At 31.9% G+C, this 21421-nt stretch overlaps 1 protein-coding gene across 1 annotated transcript; it reads right to left on the reverse strand.

The window, feature by feature from the left end:
* Positions 1-4607: 4607 nt before the first annotated feature.
* LOC139516067 (uncharacterized) lies at positions 4608-9853 on the reverse strand. Its single transcript, XM_071305887.1, has 2 exons — positions 9260-9853; positions 4608-6688 (listed from the first exon to the last, which is right to left on the reverse strand). Exons 1-2 carry the CDS (start codon positions 9811-9813, stop codon positions 6235-6237), a joined length of 1008 nt encoding a protein of 335 aa, XP_071161988.1. The 5' UTR covers positions 9814-9853; the 3' UTR covers positions 4608-6234.
* Between the last annotated feature and the right edge of the window lie 11568 nt (positions 9854-21421).

Genomic DNA, 21421 nt, shown 5'->3' on the forward strand with positions numbered 1-21421 from the left:
AGAACTACAAAAATATTACAAAAATGGAGCAAAATGACTCTCACCTCATTGCAATTTTAAAACTTGAGCGAACTTATATTTTATTTGCAAAAATAATTTTAGATAAATTTAATCAGATGTTACACCACCAAATCTGACCCGGTAAAAAAGAAAAAACACACAGGAAAGTAGTACATATTTTAAACAAAATAGTTCCTACCCATAGTTGTAAATATATAAACATGAAGAAAAAAGTAAAACCACAAAAAAAAATTGAACTAAGAGGAATTTTAAAACGGAAAGCCCTAATAATAAGTCTAGAATATATTTTGAATAATATATTTTAGTTATTCAAGTATCAAATAAAATGTGAAGAAATGGTGACCCTGTGAGAACATATATTGACTGATTATTTTGAAAAATACAAAATTTTAGTACACCATCCAACAGCGGTAACAGATTAGATAGATTTAAACTTGATTTTTTTTTTTAAATTTCTGTGCATTTTAAAACTGTTTGTAAGTTAGTGAGTAATAGAGAAATTTTCCATTCTCCTCTTTTCTGGTATGATTTAACTAATAATAGTATAACATTATTTGCCTATATTGATTTTTTGTATGTTTATTCGAGGATATTTCCTCATCTTTATTTTGCACCTGCTTCAAATGCAGGAGGATGTTGGGGTTGATCCGTCAATTGATCAAACTAGACACCAATTAAGAGTAAGAGCATATATTATTTGGCTCAAAGTCAGAATAATGTGTCTATGAAAGATTACATGGTAATTTAGGGGCTAGCATGTTGAAAATCGGGTGTTATCAGGTACACAGATGGGTGTATTCATTTCTAATTTGGTTGTTCTGAAAATGGATGATATTACTTTTTATTATAATTTTTCTGCTGGATGTTTCTAAGGTTTTGCATCAGACACTCATTCAATCTATTACCTAATGCTTAATGTGCAAGTGCTAGCTGTTGGCAAATCACTTTTTCTCTGTCCATCCATCTGTTTTATACTCCTTTGTATACCTTTCTGCTTATTTAAGTTTTTATTTTATTAGTGAGTTCTTAACTAACTTCTTAACAAACATTAAGTCCCATATTGATACTTTTTTTCTGGTCAAAGGGAGACATTTAGAATGGTTTCAGGGTTGGATTTGCCATTACAAATGCATTATGATAAATGTTTGTAATGATGTGTTACCAAGGCTTCCTTGGACGTTGTTTTTAAAATATTTTGTTTATTTATTTTTATTTAAAAAAAGTTAAATGTTTACCCTAGAATGAATCATTATGAAGTAGTTTTGTACACGTAAGATGTAAGATGTTTTCATCAGAGATGAAATCTTCAGTATTTAAATGTACACAACACCGATGTGCACCAAATGTAATGATTGAAATAAAAATAGAAGTATATTCGCTTCCTTGTACTTACAATTTGTTTTTGTACACTGTCGTAATTTCTCTTATTATTCAATTTTTTCACTGTGATAAATGTTTGTATGGCAATTAATCTTTAAAATTTAATTGAGTTCAAGTTATTTTTGTGCTCACTATACCATAACGAATTTACTGGCAAATGGCTTCTCAGGAATTTGGTTTTAAAATGAAAAATAATATTTTGTAATTTTCGTCACATACGATACAACTGTATATAATACCTCATTATGATGAAGATAAAATAAGCAACATTAATTTACGTTTTTTGATTGAGTTCAGCTTTCCAATTGATATTTTATCGTGTGGTATTCTATGTTGTGATGTTATGCTATTGTTTCAGAAAAAGAGAGAAGGTTTGGTACCGTTAAAACGTTTAATCCCGCTGCAAATATTTGCACCTGTCCAAAGTCAGAAATCTGATGTACAGTAGTTGTCGTTTGTTTATGTAATTTATACGTGTGTCTCGTTTCTCGTTTTTTATATAGATTAGTCCGTTGGGTTTCCCGTTTGCATGGGTTTACACTAGTACTTTTAGGTCCCGTTATAGCTTTTTGTTCGGTGTGAGCCAAGGCTTCGTGTTGAAGGCCGTACATTGACCTTTAATGGTTTACTTTTATAAATTGTTATTTGAATGGAGAGTTGTCTTATTGGCACTCACACCACATCTTCCTGTTATATCTAACCATAGACGAAAGTTAAAACTATGTTTATATATTGTCAGTTGTTAAAGGGGCATTAGCTACGAAATAGAATAAAGAGATTAAATGTGATTTATTTAATTTGTTAAATCATTAATGAAAATGAGAAAGTGAAATCAGAATACGCATTTAGCAACCAGTCCAGTTCAATTTTGTAAAAATAAGCTTAGAAACATCACTGATTGCCACATTGAATCCGTAGCCTTGTGACCTTCAATTTCAACCCTTATCCGAAGATTGGTTATATATGAATTAAGCGATTTAAAGGAAAAGAATGTCAATATTGCAAATAAAACAAGGATGAGCCATTTGGTTGACTGATTCTATCCACAAAAAATATTCTATACAGGTAAAACGGCGATAAATATACGTTTAATCTACAATATGAAATAAAACAGACCTAGAAAAATCTAAATGCACGTGGTCCCTATCTATTTATATTAATGTTTATATCAGGTAATATGATTGTCGGCAGTCTTCGGATGTCATCTCAATGGTTAATTAGACGACGCCTAGACAAAAAACATGCGAAATTCAGATACATACCATCGAGTCCATGCATTGTTAGTTTTATACTTTTTGTTTAACTAGTTAGATTTAAATATGTGAACATGAATTTGACAACTATTGCCCCTTAAATGCAGATGGTGTTATTAAGGAGCTTTGTACATGTATGATGCTTTAGGGACATTTATTTTACAATATATAAATATTTATCGAGTGTAAATATTGCAAATGTGGTATAATTGCCAATGACGAAAAAAGTAAATAACTACAGGTCACTTTAACAATAAGCAGAAACCAGTTCGTAAAAGGACCAGCGAAATAAATTTAAAAACATTCCAATTCTATTTATCATCGGACAAGGAGGTTGAACCGTGAATCATAATTAACCTCATATTTTATCATATCATAATAATTTAGGGGACTTCCCATGCCTGCTAAATGTTGGGCAGCTTGTCAGTGGCATGATGGTTATCATTTGAATGAAAAAAAAACCTTTTATTTTAACTTGCTGGGTTGTCTATATTCAGATTTAAAATCTTTATAAAAAAAAGAAGAAAGCAAATGGTTTTGTGTTAAAAAAAAACCAACACTTATTCCTTTTAGAACAGAATCCGAAGGTCGTACAAAAAATATGTATAAATAATTGAGGAAGAGGATACCAAGGGTACACAAAAGGTTATAGCCTTAACTGTTGTTTAACCTATTTAGTAGCCTTTACTCGTATCCCTGTGGTAACTCTTCTGAAACCTCTCTCTCTCAAATAACTTCAGACCACGCTTTAACGGTCTGTATTCGTACTGAAAATCAAAATCAGTCGAGCTTTATACTTTTAATTGCCTTTTTATCATTATTTATGAGTATTTATTAGAATACTAGTACTAGAGAATCACAGAGAAAATAAGATATTGCAATCATTTGTTTAACCTTCAAACGTACCAAACAAAACAAATTTGAAATAGACATGATCGCAGACACGTAAACACCCTACATCCAAATTTAATTGTGTACGAAAGAGTAAAAGACACATCAAAACTATAGTCAGTATTATAGGCTTGACAATTGCGTTGGAAATGGTGCAAGAAAATTGGTACCGTTAATTTTATAAATACTTTTCAAATATTTGATTTAACTAATTATGAAAATTATTGTTTCTGTCATATTCCATTGTCCTTGACCTTATTTTTATGGTAACTACTTGAAAAAACATAGTTCTTGTGAAATACTCACTTATGATGTGTAATAGGATAAATATTTTGCAAAATATGTAGTAAAATTATTTCAAAACTTGATAACGAATTTCTTTTATTTGGTTAAGGTCAAGTTGCTGTGAATTATTGTCAACATTTCTTTTTTTCACTTCCTATCAAGGTGAGTGAACAATAAATGGGCTATGTCACAGAATTGTCTAATTTTTTTCGTACAACTTTGACTCGTTGAACTATATATGAAAATTGAAAAATTAATGCATTTATATCTTTATTCATCTTAAAACATCATTTGTATAGAAAGCACATACAATCGACGAAAATATTTCTTAAATTTGTCTTAAAATGCTAATACATATATAGATTTTTTTAAAACTATATGTTGTTGATACATAGATTTCTGTTTTAATGACATAAACAATTATTTGGTCACCGACTTCGTTTTTTGTCTGATAATCAATACGTTGCCTAGTTGTTCGTGAAAAACTTCAAAAATTTACGTTTTACGGCCTGTAACGCGATGTCGTTACGATAATTTGGATGTTTTGTGGTATTTTTAAGCTAGAACACCACTTTGGATGATATATACCGTAAAAACGAAGTCGATGACCCAATGATTATTTTACATCATTAAAACGGAAATTGATACATCAACAACATATAAATTTTTTTATTCAATCAGTAATATTTCAGATGATAAAAAAGATAAATGCATAATTTTTATCGTTTTTTAGATATAGTTCAACGAGTTAAGAAATAAAGACATTTAAACAATAATTTGGCAATCACTTGAGGTTTATTTATAAAATGAAAACAGAAATAACATACTAAATTAGAATATATTGGATCCGAGCGTTACTGATGAGTCTTTTTTAGACGAAACGCGCGTCTGGCGTATTTACAAAGTTTAGTCCTGGAATCTATGATGAGTTTATTTGTACAGTGTAACCTGTGTAATCCGACATACACTAGGGGATTAGAAAAAATGTCGGATTAAGCAGGATGTCGGAATACTCAGGTTTTGTCTTCAAGGATAGGGATAATTTGGAACAATGAAAATGTGTCGGTTAAAGCAGGATGTTAGAATACTTAGGTGTCGGATTAAGAAGTTAACACTGAGAGTTATAGAGATATATATTCTTATATGAATTTACGTTATTTATATTAAAATGATGGTAACACATAGAGGTGTGCTGTCCATTAAAGGGTCCAGAGTAACAATAAATGGGTTATATTATAAACTTTGTTTGTAAGAAATTACTCATTTTATTTATTTTCATACTAGATGTTAATCAATCAAATAAAAACTGACCAGGTTATACTATTTTTTATATAATTTTGAATTATGTTTGAAAAATATATGTAATAATATATTTTTTTACTATTTTGCACATTTTAAATGCCGTGATTGCCACCTAAACATTTGTCTGTTTATGATACTTGAAGTAAAACCTTGATATCACAGACTTTCAATATAAGTTAAATCATGAGTAAATCGGTCAAGACATTTAAACCTGTGCACTCTTGTTGAATTATATTTTGAAAATATCTCTCTCTCTCTCTCTTTAATTTATAGTCCAAATGTTGAAAATAAGGCAAGCATTTTTTATATTGAGGACACAATTTTATTATGTTTATACTTTGAACGTAGTATTCCCACTATAGTTTTAAATGTCATGCCATTTAATGTATATATATATCTGACAACATGGGTTGGTTAGCAACATAAATTGCTGGCATCTACGAAGAATGTAACCTCGAAATATTGCCGATCATCGATTGCTTTTTTTCAAACTGAACTTTTATGAATGGGATTGAATGCATTTGGCGAAATGAATAGGTGTGTTTTCGGTTCTTCCAGATCCTATTTTGCCGAAAATAGTGGGCACCCGCAAATGTCGACCAAATAACAAAAGTAGTAAGACCAAGAACGAAGTTGTAAGGACGGTAAAAGCCTAATATTCCGAATAATGTACCAAATACGACAATCAAGTCCTTGGTGTAGAAATAGGCCAAGTTATTTCCATGATTTGTTTAACATTAAACTACAAAACTATAATTTCATATCACAGGTAACAGCAGGTCCCAAAGAGACAGAACAACCAGGTATGCTATGAAATCGTTTCATATTAATACTGCACATATCGGGAAGGAGCTGTCTAAGTCTAATCAATGTCAAGTACTTGAGGTAAATGAAAGCAAAGAACAGTATAAGGTGCTATTTTTTCATCATCATCTTCTTCTTCTGTTTCTTCCTTTTTACTGTTATGATAGTTCATTAAAGTGCTGGTAACAGCATAATGTACCTGTACGCCTTATTTTGATGCTGTACACAATTTTTGATAACATAAAATCTAAATAAAAAAATCCAGGAACAACAAAAAGCAACAAAAGATTAGTTACGTTTAGACTTGACTATTTAATTTTCTGTGCATAGTAACTGTTTTATCGGTAGTCGATTCTTTGATATATTGTATACTAATTGAAGAATCAGTTGCGTATCTTTTCCTCCGTACAATAATGATAAATACTATTCCATTGAGAACACCACCCAAATTTGAGAAAGTTGTCACAAAATGGAACAAAGTTTGTGGAACATCCGTTACCCACTGCCATATACCGTACGTTGCCATGGCCCACCACTGTACTAGGAAAGCAAAAACAAATAAAGACATGGTTTTAGCCGCTCTATGCGAAGCGATCAAAGATTTTCGCGATATTTTAATAGCTTTCGTTTCCCGATAAATACGAAACCAGCTAATGATGTAAAGAAGTATGTTGGTAATTGTAATGGCAGAAAGTAGAATAGTTGTATATATGAAGTTGGCTATCTGTCCTTTAACACCATCAAAGAAGCAACTGAAACCAAAAAAAAATAAAAATCATTCATTAAAGGAGTCAATGATTAAAGTACCGTATAGTGGGTTATTTTTATAACAATAAATAAGGTATACGACAAATTTTGACGTTTAATATTTTGGCGGATTCAAAACTTTAATCAGTACCTTTGCATTTGCACTTTTAAAATGGAGGAATTTATTTTTTGCGATTTTGTTCTATCCGCGAAAATAAAAGAAATTTATAATCCGCGAAAATAATACGCTATACGGTAATTTGATACATTTTTTACAATAAGGATTCCGAAGATACCTTTTTATGCAGTAGGAAGAACATGTTAATTGCGTCGTCTGATATTTCAATTACCGAACGTGACTTACTCCCGATAGTACCTGTTGTGCTGAGTGTGAATTCGCATTGCTATAAGACGTGTCACGGTACTTTTCTATCCCAAATTCATGTATTTAGTTTTGATGTTATATTTGTTATTCTCATCAGTTTTTGTCAATGTCTTAACGTTTTTTATACTTACTTATAGTTGATTTCCAGTACAGGATCCCTCAAGGTTCCTCTTCACCAGATTTATGTAAATCAATATTTTTTTTTGTATTTGTATGTTATGGTAAAGATAATCAATAAGTTCATTTATTAGATTTTAGCAATTTATACGATATTTGGTTTACAGTTTGATTCAGAAGAAACACCTACATAGCTAGATAATGCAATTAATTATATAATTACTACAACAATTTGATATTAATTAGTATTATAGTTTTCATTGTTATTAATAAATGTTATATCAGTCTTACAAATCTAATCTTAAATTCCATCCTAATTCTATCTTATTTTTGGAAAAATCTTTTTAGAAATTCAAATGTGACGTCACGTTGTGCGTTCATGGCTTTGGCTAACTCGGCTGTGTATTTTTATGTGCTGGTTTATGTTGTTTCATGAAATGTGTCCATTTTTCTTCTGTAATTAGTCACCACTTCGGTTTTATCATGTATATCTATTATATAGTCATTTTATAAAATTGACTGTTTGCAAAAGTAGGAATTATTCTAAATAAAAAGTATGTTCTTATCTCAGGCAGAAAGCCCTAGCCGTATTGATCACAACTTTTTGAAACTTTTGGTCCTCAGTGCTCTACAACTTTGTACTTGTTTTGGCTTTCGATTTTTTTTCATCTGAGCGTCACTGATTTGTCTTTTGTGGACGGAACGTACGTCTGGCGTATTAAATTTTAAACCTGGTACCTTTTGTTAGGTATTATTTATGTGTTTCTCTGTCCTATATGTTCTCCAATTTATTTGTATTGTAGTCCTGTCATGTAATGTTGTCATTTTAATGTTATGTTTAACATTGCCATACAAACGGGAGAATTGGCATGCCACAAAACCAGGTTAAACCCATCATGTTTTGCTTGAAATAGCCTGTACCAAGTGTACAAAATGACCATTATTATATTATAGTTCGTTTATGTGTGTGTTACATTTTAATGTTGTGTTCTGTTGTGTCATAGTTCTCATCTTATATTTTGATGCGTTTCCCTCAGTTTTAGTTTGTAACCCGGATTTATTTATTTTTTTCTCAATAGATTTATGAATTTCGAACAGCGGTATTCTACTGTTGCCTTTATTTTATTGCCGCATATCTTTATTTTCTGAATTATTTCGTTATACCTTGAATGATGTTCTAACATCCCCCACTGCAACGTTTGTCTCTGAACTACATTTGTACAACTAATGGTATTTGTTTTGGTAATCCAAATTATCACAGACGTTTGTTTCTAGATAAAAATAAGGATATAGGGTATGATTGCCAATAAGACAACCATCCACCAAATTTCAAATGAATTTTGTATAAAGAATCATAGGCAACCGTACGGCCGTCTAGTTCTTTTAGTCTCCAGCTTACACAATTCACGAAAGAGGAAATGAAGATTTTTTAAAACCCGTCCTTTGTCCTTGTGTATCAGTACAATAAAAGACTATCAAAACATCTACTTCATATTAAAAACCTTGAAATAGAACGACATATGGTGGGATCATTTGAATATTAGACTAACAGCTCATTTGAATTGCTATTACCATTTTCCCCACAATCGAATATTGCCGATAATATTGTGTTAAGAGCAAGGTAAACTCAACAAGCAGCGTCATTCTTCGCTTTTATATTCCTGGTGTCATATTCAAAATAAACAGGTGTAAATTCCCATTAATAGTTATCAAAGGTACCAGGGTTATAATTTATCACACCAGACGCGTGTTTCGTCTCCATTAAACAATACCATTTCTACAAGAATTGAAATGAAAGATATAAATGTCCTGTCTATATTCTCGATAAATCACCCTCATCTAAAATTTCTCTAGGTTTTGTATGGAAATGGATTAACGATATTTTTGACATCGCTAAAATAACTTCTTAATTACGTTCTTTAATATTAGTATTCAACAGTCTGTATGAGAAGTTTGTTTAGACAACATTTGTTTTGCCATCATCACCTAGTTGAAAATGAAAGTAAAGTGTTTATCAAGTATGTCGCCTTGTTTGATGCTTTTTATAGAAAATCTATTACATTTTTGTACTTACAAACTGCCATTTGGACCTAACTGTCCTAAGCCAGCTGTTACTGTTAGTCCTAAGGCAGGAGCCCCAAAAATGAATCCAAGAAGTCGATAATCCTTGCATCCAAAGTCAAGTTTCTTCCGAAAATAAACTAAAACAAAAACATTAATTGCAACGATGCTGACCAATAAATTCTGAGCTGTGACAAATTCCGCAAGCAGAAATCCATAGAAAGCACACAGATGTTTTGGTGTTGGTAGTTCCTTTGTAAGAACTATATGCAGATGGTCAGAAAAATGGGAAATATTAAAAAGTCCATCACATATGGCAATATAAACGGCAAATCGTTCGCATTTTGTCCACTTAAAGAATGTAGATATGTGCTGATGGTAAAACGAATAAGTTATAACAGATATAACACATGTAAAGCTGAAACATATACAAATAAGTGCTGGTACATGGATGCTGTAAAAGGTACCATTAGCTAGCCCATATACAGGTAAATCATAACCATCCTTTAGCTCCGTTGTTGTTGCTGTGGTTACACCATTGATTGTACTAGATGAAATGTTCATCATAGATATTTATTTTATCTTCTACTTAAAAATATTTAAACAACATCAGCTACTTGCTGTGAAACTATAATGAATATGCTTTTGTAATTTTTTTTCTAGATCACTTCTAGACAGGTTGACGACTTCTTGACGTTGTTCCTGGTTTATTGATGACATTTATGTGATTGTTCTTTTGTTCAGTTTCTACCACTTTAATGTTGTCCTTTTAAATATTAAGTAACTATTATAAATTCTTTTGAACTAAATCATTTGTAGGTGTTTTGAAAAACTAAATTTATGCAAAAAACGGACGATATCTGTAATCTGTAACTTTATGACATGCTGAAATTTTACCTAAAACCATCATATGACCTTCAATAACTTTTTGTAAATTATCGTTTAAAGAAGAAATATTTTAAATACGGAAATTTTACATTACATTTTAAATAAAAATTTACTTTCTGATGAAATCGTTTGAAAGAATGTATGATTTATAGTATGACGTGCTTATTATATTTGATACAGCTATGATTTTCAATCTTAAGTATTCAGTTTCATACTTTACTATATTAGACCTCAGCCATTTTCCTGTTCTGAACCTCTTTATTTAGCCTTTGTGACACTTTGACAATATATGAGAGTATGCAGAGGAAGTGATGGAAATTAATAACACACATATCAAAATATAACCTTTATCATTAAAACATATTTAATAAACGTTAAATAGTATAAATCGATTACATAATTTTCTATATATTTAATAGTACATTACTAGACGAGTAACATTTTTCAAAAAGACGCCTAGTTTACGACTTTAATGCACCCACCTAACAAACGGCTATAGTATGTATCATTCGAAAGCTTATTACCTGTACTTTCTGTTTTGCAAGGTCGTTATTAGTCGTATGTTGCAATTTTCAAGGTCAAAGGTTAAAATTGAACAATTTTGTCTGGTAAATTTTACCAGAATTAAGCAAAATGCCATTTTCTGTTACTTGTATGGATTTTTTTTTCTAAAAATGATCTAGACCTTATAAAACAAATCACCACAATTCCAAATCAAATGCAAACTTAGTGTTGATTGAGCTCTATTCACAGAAAATTGCAATTCTTAAATAAACTTCCAAAAAACATAAAATTGCAAAAAAATCTAAATATTTTTTGAAGTTTGAATATTTGTATGTCAAAAATAGAATATATGTATCGTTTATAGGCCGAGGGATTTTTTTCATCATTTTAAAACGGCAACTTATATGATATAGGTCAAAATGCAGCCTTCTAATGAAGCGTTTGCAGTTGCCCTAAAATACACCATCTGCAAATATTGATCATTTTGCTTTTTTGGCTAGATATTATTGCCAATATCGGCAGATAATGATCATCCATATTTGAACAAAAAGGTAATGGATGAACTTTAATGAACAAAAAAAGTATATTTAGTAAAAAAATGTTTTCCGATGTTGAAAGACATGAATCGAAGTTAATTTTCGTTCAATGTTCGAATGAACACTATTTGTACCATTCCCTTTTCAATATCAAATCCGGCGAATTCCTTTTAATATTACACCATTATCATATACTTTATCAGTCGATTTATTAAATATGTCTGAAACTTAATAATTCAAATTAATTAAGATTTAAAACCCTTGCTGAGCAACTGTTATCACCATACTGGTTTATGTAGTGTTCGCAAATATCGGTAGAGTATTGTAAGAAGTTTTGTTTGTCTGTACTAATTTGTCTTTGTCATGCTGTCATTTGTTTTTCTTTGACGATGGTTTAAGACTGCCTCCTTGTTATTTCATTTCTTCTTTCAAACAAAGAAAAGAAAACCATAAGGTTCAAAGTTCAAAAACAACAGATCTAAAAATATACAAATTAAGTGAGAAAATCACTAAAAGTCGCTGTCAGATTAACAAATGAGGGCTCAATACATAATAAATATCCACAAACATAATTTAATTTTAAATGACATAAAACCAATTAAAAAACTAGATAAATAAAGGCAACAGTAGTATACCGCTGTTCAAAAGTTATAACTCGATTTAAAGAAAACGAATCCGGGTTACAGACTAATACCGAGGGAAACACGACAATTATAAGAGGATTACAACGAAACAAAAGAAACACCGAAGTCGTCAAAAGAAACAAACGACAATGCAATATAAATAGAAACGAACTATTAGATATCAACTGCCAAGGGATAAATTCAACCACAATTTTCATTTTTCCCAATTATATATGCTAATTTTTATTAAAAATGATTTTTTGGCAAACTAGGCGGTACTATGGAAAGCGGCATAACTCTTTGTTCTTTTTTGGTAGAAACGCAAACACCAAGTTATTCCTTCCCCTGATCATGTTATATGATCTCAGAAGGCGCTTCAGTTGCAGTTAGAAGTGGCAGGAAAATTTTGGAACTAAAAATTATTATTACATTCTGCGTAATTTGTGTTTTAAATAATATGATTATATTGTGACTTGAGAAGAAAAAGGATTATATTCTGTAGATAATTAGGTAACTTTAATATGTTATCTGACATTGGAATTTATAGGTCCGTAATTTGTCGTAATTTGCATCTACCTGCTTGAGAGTTTTAGAGTTTAAAGAATATGGTAGTCTAATTTTATTGAAAGGTTTTTCTTGTATTACTTTTCACGGAACGGTTCCTATACAAGTACAAGAAAAAGTATCAAGAGAATATTGTATTAGATCCAGTGAGTGATTTTGGTCAGCTGAAGCGCCAGAAAATAAAATTATAGTTTAATTAGAGAGACAGTATAATTTTACGATGAAAATTGTCGTAATTGGTAGTTCACACGTTCGTAGATTGGGAACTTTTATTTATAATAGACTTGCATTACATAATTTCAACTTGATGAACTGTGAGGTAAAATGTCTTGGGATCGGCGGCGGAAAAGTTTCAAATTCAGATCATGTGCAAACTATTTTGTCGTTCATAGAGAAAAATCGTCCCGAACATGTAATTGTTCACATTGGTGGTAACGATTTGGATATATTAGGAGCCTCTGAAGATACGGTAGAGGAATTGGGGTTACGGCTGATTTTATTATCCCAAACATTGACAACTCGATTTGAGATTAAGTCAGTAACAATATGCCAACTTCTACCAAGAGAATCGACACGAGTCATTGCATCAAATGTGTATAATGATTTAGTTATTAAGACTAACAGATTTTTGAAAGCACAAATAAAGGGCCAACCACATTGTCGTTACTGGAAAATAACAGGAGTGAAAAATTCGGATCGCAATAACTATGTTGATGGTGTTCACTTTAACTATGATGTTCGGCATGCCAAAATATTTTCGAAATATAAGAGGGTCAATTATTCAAGCTATGAAATGAAGAAAGTTAACAGCAGTTAAGTATTGGACAGGTTTTTATTTATTTATTTATTTGTTAAAAGCTATATTAAGTTCAAGGGAAATTCCCCATAAACATGCTTGTACAGAACAATGCGATTTAATGTTCAATTTCTTTCAAAACTGGAGGTATAATTTGGGTATTATGTGCCAAGAATAGTTTTATGCAACTATGGTATATTTATACCAGGATGATTTGTTTCAATAATAATTATATTAAAATTAGGGTTTTAACCGGAGTGTCATATCATTATAACAGTTTTTATGATAACAACACGTTATATTCCTTGGATACTTTCTCGCGTGGTTGTATCGTATCGGGACCACACATAGGAGCAGAAGATAAATAAACAAACTCATAAACTATACGGCTTGTAATTAAAGTCATGATAGTAACAACACAGCTGCATCATCCATAAATTTTAACGGTCATCCAGACAGTCTGCTAAGGTTCATAAAAACAATTAAGATAAAATTATTTAACAACCTTATCCCTAACAAATTAAAACACAGCTGCATATTACATCAATTTTAACGGTCATTCAGACAGTCTGATAGAGTTCATGAAAACAACTAAGAGAAATTATTTATTTAACAATCCTTATCATAGCAAATTAGGTGGGCAATTAAATACGGGCAACAGAACTGCGTATATTTACAGAGCTTAAATCTTCTTCTTGCGTTTTGTTATAAGTGTAACATTATACATGTAGACTTTTTCACCAAGAATCATTGTAATTAGAATTCACATATTTATTAGTGAATAGTGCATATGACACATATATAGAATATCATTAATTCTTTATTTTATTTTTTTCTAAATTTTGTACTTGGATACATTGTGTACTTTAAACAGGTGTTATGGCACCTACATGAATTTATAAGGCTCTTTTGATGAGCCACTGAGATAAATAGTGTACTTGGATACATTTATGTACTTAACACAAGCGCATATGAATCTATGAGGCTCTAGTACATATGCATGATATGGTGCTTTGATGAGCAATGCCCATATGGCATTTATATAGTTTCATTGTGCTTGAGTACATATTTGTATGCATGATGGGTGCCTATAACATTTAGATGAATTCTATGAGGCTCTTGTACCCATATGGTGCGTTGAGGAGCATGCCCATATGGCATATAGATAGATTTGTTGTGTTTGAGTACTTATTGTATCTAGTTTGAGTGTATATAGCATTTAGATGAATCTCGTACAAATGGTGCTTTATATGTATAGAATATGATTTATATTTTATTTTATTTTTTCCTAAATTTTGTACTTGGATACATTGTGTACTTTAAACAGGTGTTATGGCACCTACATGAATTTATAAGGCTCTTTTGATGAGCCACTGAGATAAATAGTGTACTTGGATACATTTATGTACTTAACACAGGCGCATCTGAATCTATGAGGCTCTAGTACATATGCATGATATGGTGCTTTGATGAGCAATGCCCATATGGCATTTATATAGTTTTATTGTGCTTGAGTACATATTTGTATGCATGATGGGTGCATATAACATTTAGATGAATTCTATGAGGCTCTAGTACCCATATGGTGCGTTGAGGAGCATGCCCATATGGCATATAGATAGATTTGTTGTGTTTGAGTACTCTTTGTATCTATTTTGGAGTGCAAATAGCTTTTAGATGAATTTGTGACGCTCTAGTAAAAATGGTGCTTGATGGGCAGTGCTTAGGGTACTTAGGTCAATTCTGTTGTGGTTAATAAAATATAATATTAAGAATCGGTGCACACGGCACTTAAATGAATTTAAGGGTATAGAGTATATATGGTATAAAAGAGAAGTGCAGATGGTATAAATATGTTCAAAATGTTCTTATGGCACTTATTTTGATATGGTAGTTCTATATCATGCATTCAATATATCTTGTGTTCTTTTTCCAGCAACCGTTTTATCAGAAATGCCATCCAAAGAACAAAAAAGAAGTAATCGTAAACGGAAAAGCACACAGAGGCTTGGAGAAGTTATTGAAATCCTAGGAAGTTCAAATTTGGGACTGGGTGTATCTATAGACAATTCTGTACCAAGCTCTTCAAATCCAAATATTAATTCCGGCCAGTTGTCAGCTGATAATCCACCTGTACAGTCCAATCCAATTGATCCAAATACGTATACTGATGACCAAATTCTGAGAATATTGACGGTCCCAACTCCAATTATCACCCAAACAATAGTTACAATCAAAAACACTGGTGTTATTCAAGACAGGAATGTAAACTCACCAGATCCAACTTTGATACCAACACACCAAGGTGTTAATTCCATGTGTCCACCAAGGCAAGATACCACTACATGTAATACAACAGAGATGACGACACCATCCAGTCCCACTCAACAAATATTATTGATAAACAATCATCTGAGAGCAGTCATCCGTCCTGCTCAAATGTGTTTAGCAGAAGCGGTCAACAGTGTTTCATGCCAACTGAAGGATCTCCGAGTCAACAGGTGGTGAACAATCTTCTACAGGGCACTCCAAACACAGGTACATGTTCAAATGAGTTAGGAGGCCAGGGTTTATCACGCCCACTGGCTTTGGTGTGGACCCAAAACTGAAAGCTGATTTTTGTTTTAACAAATACATTAATCTGGAGGATCTTGAAATCCAAATCCAGAGTTGTAAAGTATGTTCCAATAGAGAAAGATGATTGTTTAACATTTGTTAAAAATAGTAGTAGTAAGGCAAAAATTGAGTCAATGGCACAGTGGCATGAAGCTTTTCGCATTTATGGGGCAATTTATTTTGAAAAATACCCTACTGAATCCCCGAAGCTGATGAAATATGCGACTATCATTGCAAACTTGGCAGAAAAAGCTGGAATTGAGGCTGCATATTTTTATGATCAAGCATATAGGCAGTGGAGGGAAGTAGACCCTTTGCACTTACCATGGAATGGTGTAAATGGGGAATTATTCAATGAGGCGTTAGCTATGGGGCTTATTGGGAAAACTAATGCCATGAAACAGCCTTTTCTTACACAAAGCCTCACGGCTCCAGCCCTTAAACAGAAAAGGTTTTGTTATGCTTTCAACAATGAATCAGGCTGCACGGCAAGAATTTGTAGATACGAGCACACCTGCCAGGTTTGCGTTGGAGACCATAGTAGGAGGGATTGCCAACAATCCAAACACGAGAACGCCGATTCTAACTCCACCAATAGAAGGGGGTCCTGATACCAGTCCTTAACATCTGAATCTGTTTTATGTGTTTTGATGTTGTATCATGGGGATATGGACCTCTGATACGACACAATGCGGTTCTTTTCATGAAATACGTTGAAGGGTTCCTTGTTCTTGCCACTGTGCCATAAACGGGTAATCATGTTTAGATCTAGAAGTGTATTTTCATTACATGTATAAGAGGGCCTTTTATAGCTGACTATGCGGTATGGGCTTTGCTCATTGTTAAAGCCAATCTACCACATCTTCTTTTTTATATATAAGAGTGTAATAACTTTGTTGACAGTATAGTTGATATTCAGTTTTAATTGTATCTATGTTGGTAACTGTGATTACGAAATATAATGGGGACATGGGCCTCTTTATTTTCAATCCTTTTTACAGACACGGTAATATTTTGTATAGTGTATATGATTATTGTTTTGTTTATGTTTTTGTTGTTTTCGTTTTTGTATTTTCCTTTTTGTGTTTGTTTTTTTTTTTTATTTTTTGGATTTGTTTTATTTTGTTCTTTGTATAATTAAGTTGAGATATTTATCAGAAATACAATCGTTTGCTACCATTATTTTCAAGGATAATTTAACACATAATAAAATGAAGTATTTAGGTTTGCAATCATGGTCATACAATTTTATGCCATATTTTCCAATTTCTCAGAGAAATTATAAAACTAACAGTAAGGAATCACCCCCTTCTGTCATTGCAGCTGACGATGGGGTGAACTCTGGTCGACCTGTGGTCATAAAATTTTAAGGAATCTCGTAAAGATGTTGATTAAATTTACGCACTGTAATAAACTATGCGGGTAATGATGTTATCTTTCAAGAAGTTAAACTAAGCAGTCAAAAATGTTTATCACAGATTAAAAAGATTTTTAACTGGATCAAAATAAAAAAAAAAAAAAAAAAAAAAATAAAAAAAAAAATAAAAAATAAAAAATAGATATACGAATAATAATAAAATTAAGTAAGATAAAATAAGATTAGAATTTTCAATGTAAATATATGTATAAATTTGGCTTTGGTTGCCATGGGGACAGGGGCCTCCGGCAGCCATTATCATTTTTTTTTTTAGAATCTGTTAATACATTATAATCATGGGATAGTTATCGTTTAGTTTATAGAATGAATACTCTTAGATAGAAGTAGCTTTATTCAGATTTGTGATTTCATTTTTGATATTTTTTGTTTTTCCTATTTTTGGTAGTTTAGGATTTTATTTTTAGAATTTTTATCACTGGCTTGGATGGGGGATATTGTTACAAGGAAGGATTTGGGTAACAATATTGTGGCGAATGTAACCCCATCTTTGATGGGATGGGTCAATAAGGTTTTGTCATTATAACCATATAATATGTTGTTTATAAATAAGATTTATTGATTTCATTATACATGTTTTTCATTGTGTTGCTTCTTCGTCATTTTAATAATAAATGACAGTTTTCAATTCTTAAATATTTGTTTGTTTGTCATTCTTTCATCCCATCAAACAGAGCAAGCCTGTGTTGACAAAAATGCTAATTTTTATTAAAAATGATTTTTTGGCAAACTAGGCGGTACTATGGAAAGCGGCATAACTCTTTGTTCTTTTTTGGTAGAAACGCAAACACCAAGTTATTCCTTCCCCTGATCATGTTATATGATCTCAGAAGGCGCTTCAGTTGCAGTTAGAAGTGGCAGGAAAATTTTGGAACTAAAAATTATACCCACCATCCCTCCCTGGATAGCTAATTCGGATTTTGTCATGATGTTTGAACCAATTTAAATTGAAATATTTTAATTTTGTTTAATAATGAATATTGTGTATTCATGTTTTATTTGGTTTAACAATATGTCAGTGTTTATATTCGAATGTAACACCATCTCTGATGGGCGAATGTAACCCCATCTTTGATGGGATGGGTCAATAAGGTTTTGTCATTATAACCATATAATATGTTGTTTATAAATAAGATTTATTGATTTCATTATACATGTTTTTCATTGTGTTGCTTCTTCGTCATTTTAATAATAAATGACAGTTTTCAATTCTTAAATATTTGTTTGTTTGTCATTCTTTCATCCCATCAAACAGAGCAAGCCTGTGAGACCTTTTAGAATAAAATAACTTCATTTTAACCATATCTATATTCAATATACATGTACTATCTCTGGGTCAATATGCCAATGTTCACTGCTTAATAGATGAGCTCTTTTTTCTAAAGGCCTCTAAATATTATGTGAAAATTTAATGTTAAATCATGGCTAATTAACTTTCAAATAAAAGTGGTTCAAATGCATTTAATTTTTTCTATTTCTTCTATTTTTTTTATATTAAGCAACATTACTTGTAAAAATTAACTGAAGTTAACGTCAATATCAAAACTGCTTTGTTTTGTAAGAAGTTGCCTACTTTTACAAAAAGAAATAATGCTGATTGGTAGACCTTTGTTGTGATCCCTACACATTAGTTTCGTCCTTGCTTCTAATAGATATAACTAATGTATTGTTGATGGGGATTGCCACTTTTCGTGCCGATGGTCGGTGGTTCCTTGGGCACTTCGTGGGCCAAAACCAATAAAAACTGATCGCCGCTGAATACTTTAGTAGCAAAAAGAACAGCACTGAACATGTTATTTCGAATTGCTAGATTGTCCATCTAAAAAAATAATGTAAATAAATCTAATTGTAAAAGTCTTAATTTATTTACAAGAATTTCGTTGTTTGATAGGATTAAATACCTTTAATAGACATAAAAAACATTTCAATGGCTAGCTTATGATAATTTTCACTTCCTTAGTTAATGCAAGATGCAGTATAAGCAACTAAGAAATTTAAGAAAACATATAAATATTTGAATATTGAAAAATTAATATATCAAGGTTTTGCTCCAAAACTTGCCCCTAAAAGCATGAATGACCTGTGTATTCTGTTTTTAACATTTTTGCACTGTTAAGATTTGTGTTTTTCAACTTAATATCGACTACATATATTTTTTTTTATCAAAGAATAGCTAAAAGCTATCTTTTTGCAGATGGCGATTTTTTGGGGGGCACCTGCATGGTTGTTGTTTAATTAACAAGAAGCGTAATTACAGTAAACTTATTATGTCAAAAACATCCTTAGCTCTAATTAAAGTATGTTATTTGGTTTTATGGTGAATTACAATTGAATCACAAGCACAAATTTTGGTTTTCATGCATTTTTGTCATTTTCAATGGAATTTCTGGAAAACGGCCCTATTTATTAAAAATCCGACATTAATTTTCCAAAGGGCTTTTGATAAAAGAGGAACGAAAGATACCAGAGGGACAGTCAAACTCATAAATCGAAATAAACTGACAACGCCATGAGTAAATATGAAAAGGACAAACAGACAAACAATGGTACACATGACACAACATAGAAAACTAAAGAATCAACAACACGAACCACACTAAAAACTAAGGGTGATCTTAGGTGCTCCGGAAGGGTAAGCAGATCCTGCTCCACATGTGGCACCCGTCGTGTTGCTAATGTGATTAAAAATCCGGTAAATAGTCTAATTCGGTAGGTAACATTTATGAAAGGGAAGGGGATTGTAGTTATGACGTAAGGAACACATCCGATATCTTTTGTGAAACGGTTATTCCATAACCGTCAACCAACTCGTGATGGCGTCCTTAAAATTTACGAAGAGATGATTGCAACTTAATAATTTGGAACTCTTGATTTTATAGCTTCCTTGTTAGCAACAACCCTCTATCAAGAAAATCATGATAGGAAATGCAAGCACGGGAATATCGTATCAATTGGGAGATATATTCACCCTATTCAGGTGCTGCTGGAATATTGCTACTTAGAAATGGAAAGTTCACAATTGGAAAGCTGAAATCATCTCTTTTGTCGTACAGTTTTGTTTTCAATCGAACCTCATTGTCAATTTCTAGATGTAAGTCAAGATATGAGGCCGACTTAACTGTATCTGTTGTATCCTTTATCTCTACTTCAATGGGACAGATACGATCGACATAGTCACCAAATATTGAATTGTTTAGTGAAAGAACATCATCTATATAGCGGAAAGTAGAGTTAAAGGATATTGCTAACTTTTTGTCTTTCTTCCTCTTGTCTTTCTTCCTAAGAAGTTCCTATATGAAGTCAGCCTCATAATGATAAAGAAACAAGTCAGCAAGAAGAGGGGCATAATTCGTTCCCATTGGAATGCCGATAGTCTGTTGTAAAACACGTCCTCCGAACGTAACAAATATGTTGTCAATCAAGAAATCAAGCATCTTGATAATGTCAGTTTCACAGAATTTTTGTTTGAATCAGAGTGATCCTTTACAAAGTAAGATTTATCCTTTCCCAAGACAAGATACTTGTACCTTCGTCGGCCATTCTTTTTGATGAAACAAAGCAATACCAACTCTTTCAATTTGTCTTTTAATTTGGAATGTGGAATACTTGTATAAAGTTTAGAAAAGTCAAATGTGTTAATACTATTACAAAATGAACTCATCATAGATACCAGGACTAAATTTTGTATATACGCCAGACGCACGTTTCGTCTACAAAAGACTCACCAGTTACGTTCGAATCCAAAAAAGTCAAAAAGGCCAAATAAAGTACGAAGTTGAAGAGCATTGAGGACCAACGAGAGTTAGATTGCATATACTCTAAAAGATCTTTGGAATCTTTAAGTATTCACATCTGATTCACGCCACCTCTAGAATAGGCATTTTCACAAGAACTTTGAAGCCCGTCTGTGATTGCTGACAAAATATATGTTAATAATTTAGAAAAAGGTTTCGTGGAGCACTTGGAAGACCCAGCAATATACCTTTGTTTGTAAGGACACTTATGCAGTTTTGGTATCCAATACAGTGATGGAAGATCCAGTTCATTATCTTTTGTTGAAATTCCAAAGGAACATAGAACAGACCTATGATTATCCAGGATTTCCTCTTTGGTAAGTGTCGTGAGGGTATATGTTGGGTTTCCAAGTGAATTGTCAATACCCAATTCGTTTATCAAGCAGTTAATGTAATGGGTTTTACACACAAACACGCTA

Source organism: Mytilus edulis, chromosome 3 (assembly GCF_963676685.1).
Source record: "Mytilus edulis chromosome 3, xbMytEdul2.2, whole genome shotgun sequence".
Lineage (NCBI taxonomy): Eukaryota > Metazoa > Mollusca > Bivalvia > Mytilida > Mytilidae > Mytilus > Mytilus edulis.

Bases quoted from the DNA above. Each gene is read 5' to 3' on its own strand.
- LOC139516067 (XM_071305887.1), bottom strand. From the start codon at position 9,813: ATGATGAACATTTCATCTAGTACAATCAATGGTGTAACCACAGCAACA. The intron at 6,689-9,259 runs GTAAGTACAAAA...TTTTGGTTTCAG, and splicing joins TTAGGTCCAAATGGCAGTTT to TTGCTTCTTTGATGGTGTTA.